Here is an 11,741-nt window from a genome sequence, read left to right on the forward strand (position 1 = left end):
GCACTGTGTTTCAAGGCTGCGAGCACCTTCCATATGGTTTTGCTTCCACTCACACGTCAATGAAATGCATGCTCTTATTAGTGCTGTACGATGATTATTATTTGTAAAGTCTACTTGCTCAGTCATGGCAGAATTGAGGGTTGCGATCGGGGGGGGGGGGGGGGGGGGCGAAGCAATTCGAGAATTGTGTAATGGAATCCTTTTTAACCTCCAAACTGGCTGCTCAGTATCATCACTCATGCTCACTTTCAAGTGGAGACATGATTAGCGTCAACGCGAGTGGCACCGCAGCAGCCGGGCAGGTGGAGGGAAAGCGCCACCACTTGGCGAGGAATGGAATCATGCTTGCAGTTTACACTAATTCACAGAAATCCTAGATTTAACTGCAAATTGTAAGATTTTGTGTACGTATGTGTTCTACTTTGGAGCATGATTTAGGCATTACAAAACAATTAGCTATTGGGTAGTTTTTCCATGTATGTTTTTTTTCCTTCATTTTTTGAATACAGATATATAGAGTACATACATTTTAGGGTCACATACATTCATTGCTTAATGTATGCAACAAAATTATAGTTAAATTATAAATCTACTGTATCTAGCTTGTCTCACTAGCCAGAAAGCGAGCTATTTCTATCTGGCTAGCTAGCTATCTGTACTTAATTTACAGTGGTTCTTTTGCTTACCTCTGGTTGTACTAGTACATGGGTCAACAACCTTTACTGTCAAAAGATCCATTTTGGGCCAAATTAATAACCCAAAAAATCTGTCTGGAGCCACAAAACATTTGAACATTGTGATGAGGGAAACAGTGTTAGTGTTGTTAGTCTAATGTACTGAGGGGCCAAAGAGCTAATTAGAGCTGCACCACAACAGAAAAATAAGAGAGCAGCATCCAAAACGTAGACATTCATCTTTTTCTACCTTTTGTTTTCTCTATATTTAGACTTTTCTGCCTGCCCCCTTTTTTGGGAATTTATGGACATATGGTACTTTTCTGCCTCTCGTTTTCCTCTTTTGGACATATTTCCCCCGCCTTTTTTTTTTTTGCTATCAATTTTGTGGACATTTTATGGTAATTTGGGGGGATTTTTTTGGGGGGGGGGGCATTATCTGGTTACATTTGGAACATTGGGTTTTCTGCCTTTTTTCAATTCCGTTTTTTAATGCAAATGTTCTGCTTTTCCTCTTCCCTTTTAGACATTTCATGGTTACTTTTTGGGCATTTTTTGTTTTTTTGTATTATTTTTTTTACATTACATACATTTTTTGAATATTCGATTATTACTTTTTTATTCAATCATGAATTCATTTAAATAATATTTTATCTAAACTTAAATATGTAAAAAATATATATATATTCTCCTATTTCTATTTATTTTTTAGAGAGCCACGGGAAAGGGACTGAAGAGCCACATGTGGCTCCAGAGCCGCAAGTTGCAGACCCCTGTACCACACTTTGAGAATGACTGCTTTAAATTGTCCATAGTTATGAAAGGTAATTTCTCTACATATTCCTGGTGAGTGAGGGAAAAGCGCTGTAGAAAATGCATGGATGGAAAACTCTTATTAGTGAGTTCAATTAGTTTGCTATTGATTATTTTTGTGCGTAGTCTTTAATTACATGCAGTCACTCCACCATGGGATGACTTTCCTAACCATATTTTAATGATCAACACTGACAGCACAGCTCTTACTGTTTCATTCCTACTTGATACTTATTTGCATAACTCCATCTAGAATGATTAATAGCTCATTAGCATCCTTCTTTTTTGCAAATCCAATCAGCATGATCATGTTTGCTTAATAGAATAGCTGCAGCTAATTGTTGATAACACACTTCATGGTTATTCTTTGTCCGCCATTATTTGCGGCAGCTCAGACAAACTTGCAATAATAGCAACCTTGGGGATTTCACTAGTGTGTCGTGGGGGAGGGCGGGGGGTAGAAAGGTGGGGGGCACAACGTTCCGCTGGGTACCCTTTATGGGTAGATTCCTCACTCTGATACCAAGTCGTAAAAGAGATTCACACACACGCCATTGGCTCAGTGACCTTCTCTCAGTGGAAGGTTTCTTCTCTTTAAACTTGCTAAGCAAAGCAAAAATATATTTTCTATCAATCCTGGGGAAATTCTTTTGACAGCCCTTTTTATAGATATATACTATAGCTTGTAATTTCTGACATTGGTGTGAATATTTTATTAAAAAAGCTTTAACCTTACATTACAAAAAAAAAAAAACTACTGTAATAAATAACTTGAATTTTCTGTAGCTGAAATGCAAACTTTGTCTCATGTAAAATGTCTCGATTCACACACTATTAGTGATAAGAATGTTTCGAACAAGTTTTGGTGTTTTGGCGCTTTATTGTCCCACCATATTTTTCTTCAGATCATACACCTAACACAATAAAATACAATAAACACCAGGTTCTACACAACGAGACTTCTCGTCGTCAGCTATGTAGTGCAAGGTAACAAATTCAGAAAAAGGGGCGAGGCAAAAATACAAATAGTCAATGCTACTTTGAATCTAATGTGACATAATTTAACTGGAATATTCAACAAGAAGTCTTTCACAAATGCACTATGTACAAAATCACAATTAGCGTGGACACGCTTATGGTTAACTCGTGCAGTGTATTTATATTAAAGAGATGTACTGTGTAGATGTTAGCCACAAAATGTGTGTTGAAAGAAGTGATTATGATCATTATGATAATCTTTGTAAATATACTCGCCAAAAATATAAACGCAATACTTTTGTTTTAGCTCCCATTTTTTATGAGATCAACTCAAATACCTAAAACTTCTTCCACATACACATTATCACCATTTCTCTCAAATATTGTTCACAAACCAGTCTAAATCTGTGAGCACTTCTCCTTTGCCGAGATAATCCATCCCACCTCAGAGGTGTGCCATATCAAGACACTGATTAGACGCCGTGATTGGTGCACAGGTGTGCCTGAGACTGCCCACAATAAAAGGCCACTGAGACTCAGAAACTGTGGGCAGTCTAAGGCACACCTGTGCACCAATCACGGTGTCTAATCAGTGTGGGATGGAATATCTCGGCAAAGGAGAAGTGCTCACTATCACACATTTATACTGGTTTGTGAACAATATTTGAGAGAAATTGTGATATTGTGTAAGTGGAAGAAGTTTTCGATCTTTCAGTTGATCTCATAAAAAATGGGAGCAAAGACAAAAGTGTTGCATTTACATTTTTGTTGAGTGTGGGTTGTCCAGAAAACAAAAACGTTAGAAGTCGCCCACGTCTGATCTCTTGTCCCTGAACTTGCTTCTTGCCTTGGTCCGAGCCTTGAAGGCGGCAGAGTTGTGAAGATGCTGCCAAAAGGGGGAGACGTCTTTTAATGCGTTTCGTTTTGGCGCAATCAAAGCAAGCAACTTGTTCCTCACCCTCTCAAAACGGGAGATTTTCATGGCCTTTATTGTGGCCGAGTCGACCAGCATGGGAGGTCCAAGTTGGAACACATCTCGGATTAATTCGTTGGCCTACGAAGGCAAAGTTTAACTACCAGGTCTCGATTGATGGCATCATGGCGGCTATAAATAAACATACCTGTAAGTGGTAGTTCATTCCGGAGCCTACAAACTCCCTGAAGGCGTCGTACATCCTCTTCCTCAGCCAGCTGTCGATGGTCATGCGTTCTGTCCCGAAGCGGATGATCTCAGACTGGAAGTCGGCCTCCTGGAAGAGACAAAGATCAGGCTCGCAATGACCTGCCAACTGCAAAGCGCAACAATTCGGGTTCGGACTCACCTCGACTGCCTTGAGCACGTCCCTGAAAACCGAGCGCTGCTTCTTTTTGTCCGTCTTGGCCCGGTGCTTGTTGCAATCGGTGGCCAGCGCGTTCAGTTTGTCGCACAGCTCGTCCCAGCCGTCAAACTCAAAATCCTATAAGACAATGGCGATGGTTGACATTCCAAAGGGGTGGAACATTTAGGTAAATTACCCCCCCCCCCCAAAAAAAAACTTTTAGTTGGCGCTACATTGCAGTGTTGTTTGACACGTAATCAAGTTTTTAAAAGTTGATGTTCGCCTCCTGTTAAGGCGTGTTGTGACCTATGTAATATAATTACCAATTATTATTTTCCTTTTTGGGACATTTTTCTGCCTTTTTGGCTATTAATTTTCTGACATTTTATGGTAATTTGGCGGATTTCTTATTTTGTTTTTGGACATTTGATGGTTACTTTTTGAATGTTTTCTGCATTTTTTTTTTTAATTCAGTTCTCTGTCATTTTTGGCAATTTCATAGACATTTTATGATAATTTTCTGCTTTCCCTCTTTGGACATTTTATAGTTACTTTTTGGACATTTTCAGTTTTTAGTTAGTATTTTAATTTTTTTTTATGACTCACTGTATTTAAGTTCACTATTAACTCATTCACTGGCAGCCATTTTCACTGAAGCAACCCCCTTCGCTCCCGGCTGTTTTACTGGATTTTGACTGATTTGCAAGGCCCACAGAATATTGTGTTCTATTGCTCTAAAAATATGGAGCCTACCAAACGAAAGATTTGAGTCTCTTCTTTCAACAGGAAAATAAGTATATTTATACATGTTTCCGTTTTGCAGCAATTATCATTTGAATATAGCTAAGTTTTGTCATTATTCACAAATCTGTTTAAAACTATGTGGGAAAGAGATTTTTGCAACATGGCCCTGGTTCATCTCCTTTGCTCTGCTACCACTTGCTGGCCGTTTTTATAATGACTACAATTGCTTAAAGCATTCAGTTCAGAAGCTGCATCAAAGCCTTCTGTGTTGTCCAACAAAAACGTATAAACACGTCTGTGGGACACTCATAATATTTAAAATAGAACGCATTTATACGTTTTTGGGAGCAAATGCGTTAATAACCAATCTTAAATTTTGTAAATTCACGATTTATTCCAATAAACGTCTATTAATTACCAAGTAGAATCTCTCCAATTTTCAAAGTGTTTACCACGAGACACTTACAGGATCCAAGTCTCTGGCCAGCTCAAAAAGCAGCGCGATGGTCTCGCCTGCAGCGATTCTCATGTTGACGTCGTCGCTCTCCAGCAACCTCGGAAGCTTGGGCAGATGTCTGAACAACGGAAAGGAAAGGGGGAAAAAAAAGGCTCTCAATTTGTTTGGAATTGGCTGGTGGAGCTCTGGCGTGACGTACTTGTGCAAGATGTCTCTGAGCTGGCTGCCGGTGCAGATGGTGAGCAGCAGGGCCCAGGACAGAAGGGCGTTGGTGTGGAGCTGGCTGGTCGGAGCGCTGATGGAGGCGCACGTGCCGTCTGCCCTGGCATAGGAGCGGCTGAAGAGGTTCTCGAAGCACTCCATGGTGGCGCGCACGTCCTGGACAACGCAAGCGGTGGAGGTCATTCAAAGACACAACAGCATGCAACTACTAACAGAAGAGCAACTTACCAAAACGTCATCTTCTGCAACAAACGTACAGAGGCCCAAACTCGTCGCCACCTGAAACGAGAGCTTTATTTCAGCTTATTTTCCAAAGTTGCTTCGTAGCAACAATATGAGCAACTCACCGCCTGTCGGCCTTGCATGTTGGCCGAACCGTCGGCCAGGATGTTCTTGAAAACCGGCTTGAGGGTCTTAAACACTTCCTCGCTCTCAATGCCAGAGCCCAGCTGGATGCATAGCAGGCAGGCTAAAGACGCCGCAGCCCGCTGCTCCTCGCCTTTCCCTGACAGCGGCAACCCGTTTAATTGGACCCGAGTCCGTACATCTTCAATTCTACACACCACTTACCTTTCTTCAGACTGCGTTCAATGCTATCAGTGATGGTCATCCTTCGCTCTGAGATGAACTCGTACAGGATGCGCGTGGCCATTGCCGTCTTTAGCCCGTCCAGCGCCCCTTGTCTGGTCTTAGCACTGAAGAAAAAGCAAAAACATTGATTGTGGCTCATTTTTTCATCGCAATAATTAAATCATGCCGTAAAGAAATACCTCTTGTCCACTGTGCTATCTATGAACCCCTTGAGCTTGTACTGGAAATCCTCCTGGGCTGCATCCTCACTGACCTCGCCACCTAATAAAATAAACCACCCTTAGTACTGTCACACAAATATGTCTTTAATATAACATCAGAAAGGATGCCCACCTTCGTCTGCTACACTGGTGACATCACTGAAGCTGCTGCAATGGCTGAGTGTCTCCACAGAGGCGTCCTCGTCGCTGAAAGACTGCACGTTTCCATGCTGCGCCCCTGAAGAAGAAGGGGGGGGGGGGGGGTACTACAGTAAGTACACGAGCGACTCAGTTATGTAATATTGGCACAGCACAGGTACTACCCGCAGCAAACACCACCGTTATCTAATCTGTTACACGTATGCTGCTGGTTTGCAGATTAACATGTCAGGGTGATTCAGGTTTATTTTCCAGGCTGTGCAAACACACTGTTCAGTTTGGAGGGGCATGGGTCACAAATGCATTAACAGGGCACGACAACCTGACTTTTCTTTTTTTTTTAAACCCCATATCTTGATTTAACATTGAAACATAGCTGTTAAACCATGCAACAAGCGTGCATGTGTTGACGTGGACTGAACAGCTGATGTATGTAGGGAAGAAGCCAGCACCGCCTTCAACACGCCCAAAACAACCAGACAAGAATGTCCGCACTCAGCCCCGCCACATTGTTGTGACGTTGAGCCTACAACAGGGTGGAACGGCCATACACGTGACAAATAATCGAAAGTACGTAAAATAAGGACATTCAAAAATACTTTGCGTATTGGGTTGCTATTTGTTGATAAATTACTCAAGATTAATAAGTGAGCTAACGTAGACTAACCGACGATTATCTAACGGGTGTTGGCGAACGCTACAAAGTGGTAAATGTACATTAATCACAGTTTAAGCCTTCTTAGGATCCCTAGATAAATGCCACCGGGCTTTGACAATATAAAAGTGAAAACAAAAACGTATATCGTCGCGCGTTCACACGTTTCTACTGCTTTGTGTTAGCTGCTAAGATAGCCACAAGATATGGTTCGACGAATACAACCCCATGTTTGTAGTTCGCGCGCGAGACACGTTCAACGCTACTCAACGGCCAGGCGCCTCCTCTAAGAACTACAACTCCCAAACACGCCTTGCTAGACCAAACACGGCCGCACGCACCGAGGCCCGCTCTCCTTACTCACCTCTGCCACTCTTCTTCTTAGCCTTTCGCATTTTGTTTGCCAAAAATCCTCCGAATTTGATCAAAAATCAGCCAATACACGACCAGCTTTTATTATGTTGTCTCGCAAAATGAAAATACCCCCGCGGCACCGTGAAGAAAAAGGAATTGAAAGCGATCTGGGAGGTACACTGTTGTCCGAAACGATACATTTTCCCTCATACACACCAGTGCTGCGTTGATCACGCGACACCAACACTTTTCACCGGCAAAGCTGACCAATCAGCGGACAGGATCTCAGTCGCATGTACACACGCGTGACGTATTTGTGCGCACTTGTGGGCGTCTCGTCGAACGGTCACGTTTTAACCAAAGTTCTATTTGCATACTCTTCAAAAATGTGCTCACTTTATACCACGAGGCATTTAACAATTAGGCGCAATGTTTTGTGGTGACACATGCAGGAAAAGCACAGCAACTGCGTTTCAGTTTTCAAACTCTGCAGTACTTTATGATTTATTGTCGAATGTCGACTTTTAACAAACTTGCATTCTCCACATTTTCGATGTACTATATGCAAATCCACACCCTCAAGAGCAAAGTCTGAATAGGGTGTTAATCTTCACTGGATTCTGCTAGTCTAAAACTAATGAATCATTTCAAGAGTTTAAAAAAAGTGCAGTTTATTTTTCTCTTTTTTTCACAACAAAGCCTCATTATTTTCTTCCAGAACGTCAGGACATAATAATGTTATTTATATGATGGATTAGCATTCATGTCCTTTTCCTGCTCTCCCCTCTTACAAACTATTTCAAAATCATGGATATTTTATTTTTCTGAAAGTGCAACAGTGACATATTCTGCATTGTTGTGGTCATATTTAGATTTATTATGTTTGCAGATGCACTTTTCAACACAGCTCTTGTTGTGTATTTCTTCAGGTTGTGAAGGTGGTGTCTAATGCCATGGCTAGTAAGTGTATAATTACTTTTTGTCGCTATATATTTTAATGTTCCTTCCCATGACACAGATATTTATGACACATTGAATGCATTTTTAAGTATGTTATTTAAATCAGCATGCAGTCTAGGCATTTTAACAAGAAAGTTTAGTGTACATGGCTTTGTTTTTCACCAAGTGTGACAATCAAGCTTAAATAACTGAGGAGATGCAACAACGGCCATAAAGAATGGGAGCTGAATTAATTGTTGTGCATGTCACTAACAAGGCCTGCTTCGTTGCATTTAAGTTGAAAAGGCGTCTTTGGCACACTAGGGGGAGCCATTCTGTATGAAATTAAAATGGACTTGCCTCACAGTCGGCTTCAATTGCAATGGAGCGAGTGAAATTCCCACAGACATGTTTCTGTGATGCATAATTTAATTTCACCGCGCTGACTGGTTAACAAACTGGTGTGTGCACTGCAACCACGTTAGATTGGAAAAGTAGGATTTATGCACGTGGTCTTAAGCAAGTGCTGATTTGAAGTTTGATTTGAAGTAGCAGGAAGCAAAGAAGAAGCCAGAGGATAATCACCTGCCTCAAGAAAGAGGCAAGACAGAGAAGCCCAGTGTGACGGCCACTCGGCATGCTGTGCACGTTACATGGGTGGGCACAGGCCCCGATCAACTTCATGCCACAGGAATACAGATGATCGCACCAAGGTAGCAGGCAGAGATGGCAGCGGGAGGCGCCTGCTTGACAGCAGACGATAGAAATGATGCGAATATTAATCGCCGGGCTCCCTCGTTTTTCAATAATGTATAAAATGACGAGTCCCGTGGCTGCACGGGTTGTCAGGGAATGAATATTGAGGCCTTAAGGCCAACTGAGACTCAGGATGTTGAATTGAAGTGACTCACTTGTTCAATTTTATAACGATGAGCAAGCATTTAAGACATCTACAAGCATTTATGTCAATGTCTTGAGTCGACGCTGAACAGTACACATGGTAATTACTGTACACATTTAAAGTAGCAGTAAGAAGTTGTTTATTTTGCCCCCTCCACAGCCTCTCTCTTGCTATTTTGTAATTGACTTTCCAAGCAAAAATAGTCAGTGCTAACGAACAGTGGTAAAAACCCATTTGATAGCCAACTATAGACAAAATGCTAAATGGCTAACGCTAACATCATGTTTTGACCTTTCCTGAATCGAGATGTCAAATTCATTTTAATCGCCGGACGCATTATTTCCGTCAAAGGGATGCTATAGCTGATCAAATTAAAGACCCAGCGTTTAGTCCACAGCCCCATCTAGTGGTCAAAGAAAAGCATTAGAAGCACGCAGGAGCACGCACATTACGGTGGCTCAGAGAGACCACATTTCGCAAGCCTACCACCAATTCATATGTTGCGTAAGCAAACGACCATCCAGGCGAGCGACGCCGAAAGACCTAGCAAGCCGTAATTAGCTGGAGCACCTAACAAGAGCGGTGAGCAGGAGTAAATCGGAGCGATAGGATGGAGTACCTAATGAGAGCGGCTAGCGGGAGGAGCTAATAAAAAAAAAAAGCTAGTAAAAGCTTGCGAGAAGGTGACGAGACGGGCCCGAATCACGGGAATTAGTGACGACCACCTGCAGGCCCCAGCTGTGGAAGATCCATTGAGTCCGACACTCGAGGCAAGCACCACTCGGGTTAACTACATTCGCGAAGTTGTTCGTTGAGCATCCGTAGCAGGGAGAAAAATTGCCGCGAAGGCAGCTCTAGTAAAGTGAGACTAATTAGTGATTACTAGACAGACGATTACGGTATATGAATAAATAAAAAAAACATCTATGCGATACAACATATATTTTTTTGCATACTATTGACATAAACAGTCAGTTTTAAAAATGAATGAATTATTAGTTCACCACTAGATGGCACTAAGGATCACAGCCTGTCCCTTTAATATATTCTGCCAAAATTAAAAGAAAACATTCAATTAGTTATCAGAATTACCTGGCAGGCCTTGAGTTTGACACCCAGATCAGGGAAGTCAAATTAAGCTATCATATGCTTTTGTAACATTATTAAGCATTTCATATCTCCTTGTTTGTGGAGGACACAAATTGAGTAACTCCTCATGCCCTTCAAACGAACTGTCAACGGTTCTTGTGAAATACAAAATGGCTCTTTGTGTGCTGTTGAGATCGGTGTTGTTGTGGCGACTCGGCAGAATTTGGTGACCATCTTCTTCCTATTTTACCTGAAAGACGCTGTTTTCTTGAGCTAATTTGGCCCTGCTTGCTTTTCTTCTTTGATGTAAAACTACAGACCTGGCTTTGGAGGCACTTTTAAGTGATGTCTGCCATCTAGTGGTGAACACTGTTATTACAACTTATGGGCTGCCATGTTCTATATTAGGCCCTGCACACAACTCTTCACAGTTAGCAGTGATGCTAATGCTAACACAACATGATAGGTTTGCAGGCTAGTCTACCAATATCACAGTTTAAAGTAGGTAGTTCTGTGTTACCATGGCAACAACAGTGATGACAAGTCCAAGGTGGTCCTGTTTCTAGTTTGAATGATGCTTTAATGTGCTCTCTCGATAAGAACTATGCATGTAAGAGATATTGCTGTTTCCTTTTTGAGCTAAACACCACTTGAATGAAATTTCTGGCTTCCATTCTTGAATGCCACTGACCATCAACTACTGAAATCCAGTCTTGGGTGGAATGAAACGAAAAGGCACCTCCCTTTGAATCCCTTCTTACTGTATCTTTAAAGTAGTTTGTCTTCATTATATTTGCATGCAACTTCCTCTCCTGTTTTTGATAGCCTTGTGCTTTTTTTTCTTCTTCTTCAATTCATCTTTTAAGGGCGATGGAGGCCTTTGTCGGCAACACGTCCTTTCCCGTGATTCGCGACATGGATTTTAATTGATCAAAGCCAGCCAAGAGAGACGCGGCGGGGGAAGGGGAGGAAGGTCGGTCAAAAAGTCCCAACTCTGCTCTTCCTTTTCATCTCAAACTTCAAACCTCATCACACTCCCACAGCGCTAAGTCCCCGCCTGTCTTTGCAAAGCTATTTGCAAACCATTTTTTAAACGTTTACAAGAACTGCCGTTTGTCGATTTTTTGCAGAATCTGAGCAAAAATCTGCATTGAATGCTTTTTGCGCTCACTTATCTCGGGCCTGTGAAAAATCCATTAAGCCCCGGAGGTGCACACACAAAGCTGATAAGGTATTGTCAACCAGCCATCTGATGAAGTGGATTAAACACATGTTGATAGTTACTTGTGACCTCATTACCTGCAACTTTCTCGCCAAGGGTGACAAACAAAGCCGTTGAATTGTCCCCTTTTGCTTCTTTGGCTCCCGTTGTGGAGGCAATGTGATGCAGCTAGTTGGATGTGAGTCCCATTTTGCCCACTTTCCAAGACAGATGGGTTTCCAATCAGTCGTGGACCAAGCTACAAGACAGCTGGTTCTGTTCCATTTCCTAAAAAAAAAAAAGTCCCTTTCCTATTCACGGAATGTCCTCTATTTTCTCCCCTTCCTCTATTGTGGCTGATAAATCTTTGCTACTTGAAATATGTTCAGACGTCTTCTACAGGATGGATGGTAATCAAAGAAAGGTGGAAATTGAATTAGAAATG

The 11,741-nt window shown here is 41.9% G+C and overlaps 1 protein-coding gene and 1 long non-coding RNA gene across 2 annotated transcripts; one reads left to right on the forward strand and one right to left on the reverse strand.

The window, feature by feature from the left end:
* Window positions 1-2,347: 2,347 nt before the first annotated feature.
* ifrd1 (interferon-related developmental regulator 1) lies at window positions 2,348-7,376 on the reverse strand. The gene is made up of 12 exons (XM_086060206.1): window positions 7,177-7,376; window positions 6,132-6,236; window positions 5,978-6,059; window positions 5,778-5,902; window positions 5,555-5,712; window positions 5,436-5,486; window positions 5,185-5,363; window positions 4,995-5,103; window positions 3,788-3,922; window positions 3,587-3,715; window positions 3,424-3,519; window positions 2,348-3,351 (listed from the first exon to the last, which is right to left on the reverse strand). Exons 1-12 carry the CDS (start codon window positions 7,205-7,207, stop codon window positions 3,265-3,267), a joined length of 1,287 nt encoding a protein of 428 aa, XP_085916332.1. The 5' UTR covers window positions 7,208-7,376; the 3' UTR covers window positions 2,348-3,264.
* Window positions 6,638-11,269, forward strand: LOC147160168 (uncharacterized). Its single transcript, XR_015090588.1, has 3 exons — window positions 6,638-6,727; window positions 8,096-8,126; window positions 10,962-11,269. It is a non-coding gene; the product is annotated as an uncharacterized LOC147160168 (long non-coding RNA).
* The last annotated feature ends 472 nt before the right edge of the window (window positions 11,270-11,741 follow it).

The sequence above is a fragment of the Leptonotus elevatus genome, chromosome 17 (assembly GCF_054856555.1).
Source record: "Leptonotus elevatus isolate MCC_2025b chromosome 17, RoL_Lele_1.0, whole genome shotgun sequence".
NCBI classification, from domain to species: domain Eukaryota; kingdom Metazoa; phylum Chordata; class Actinopteri; order Syngnathiformes; family Syngnathidae; genus Leptonotus; species Leptonotus elevatus.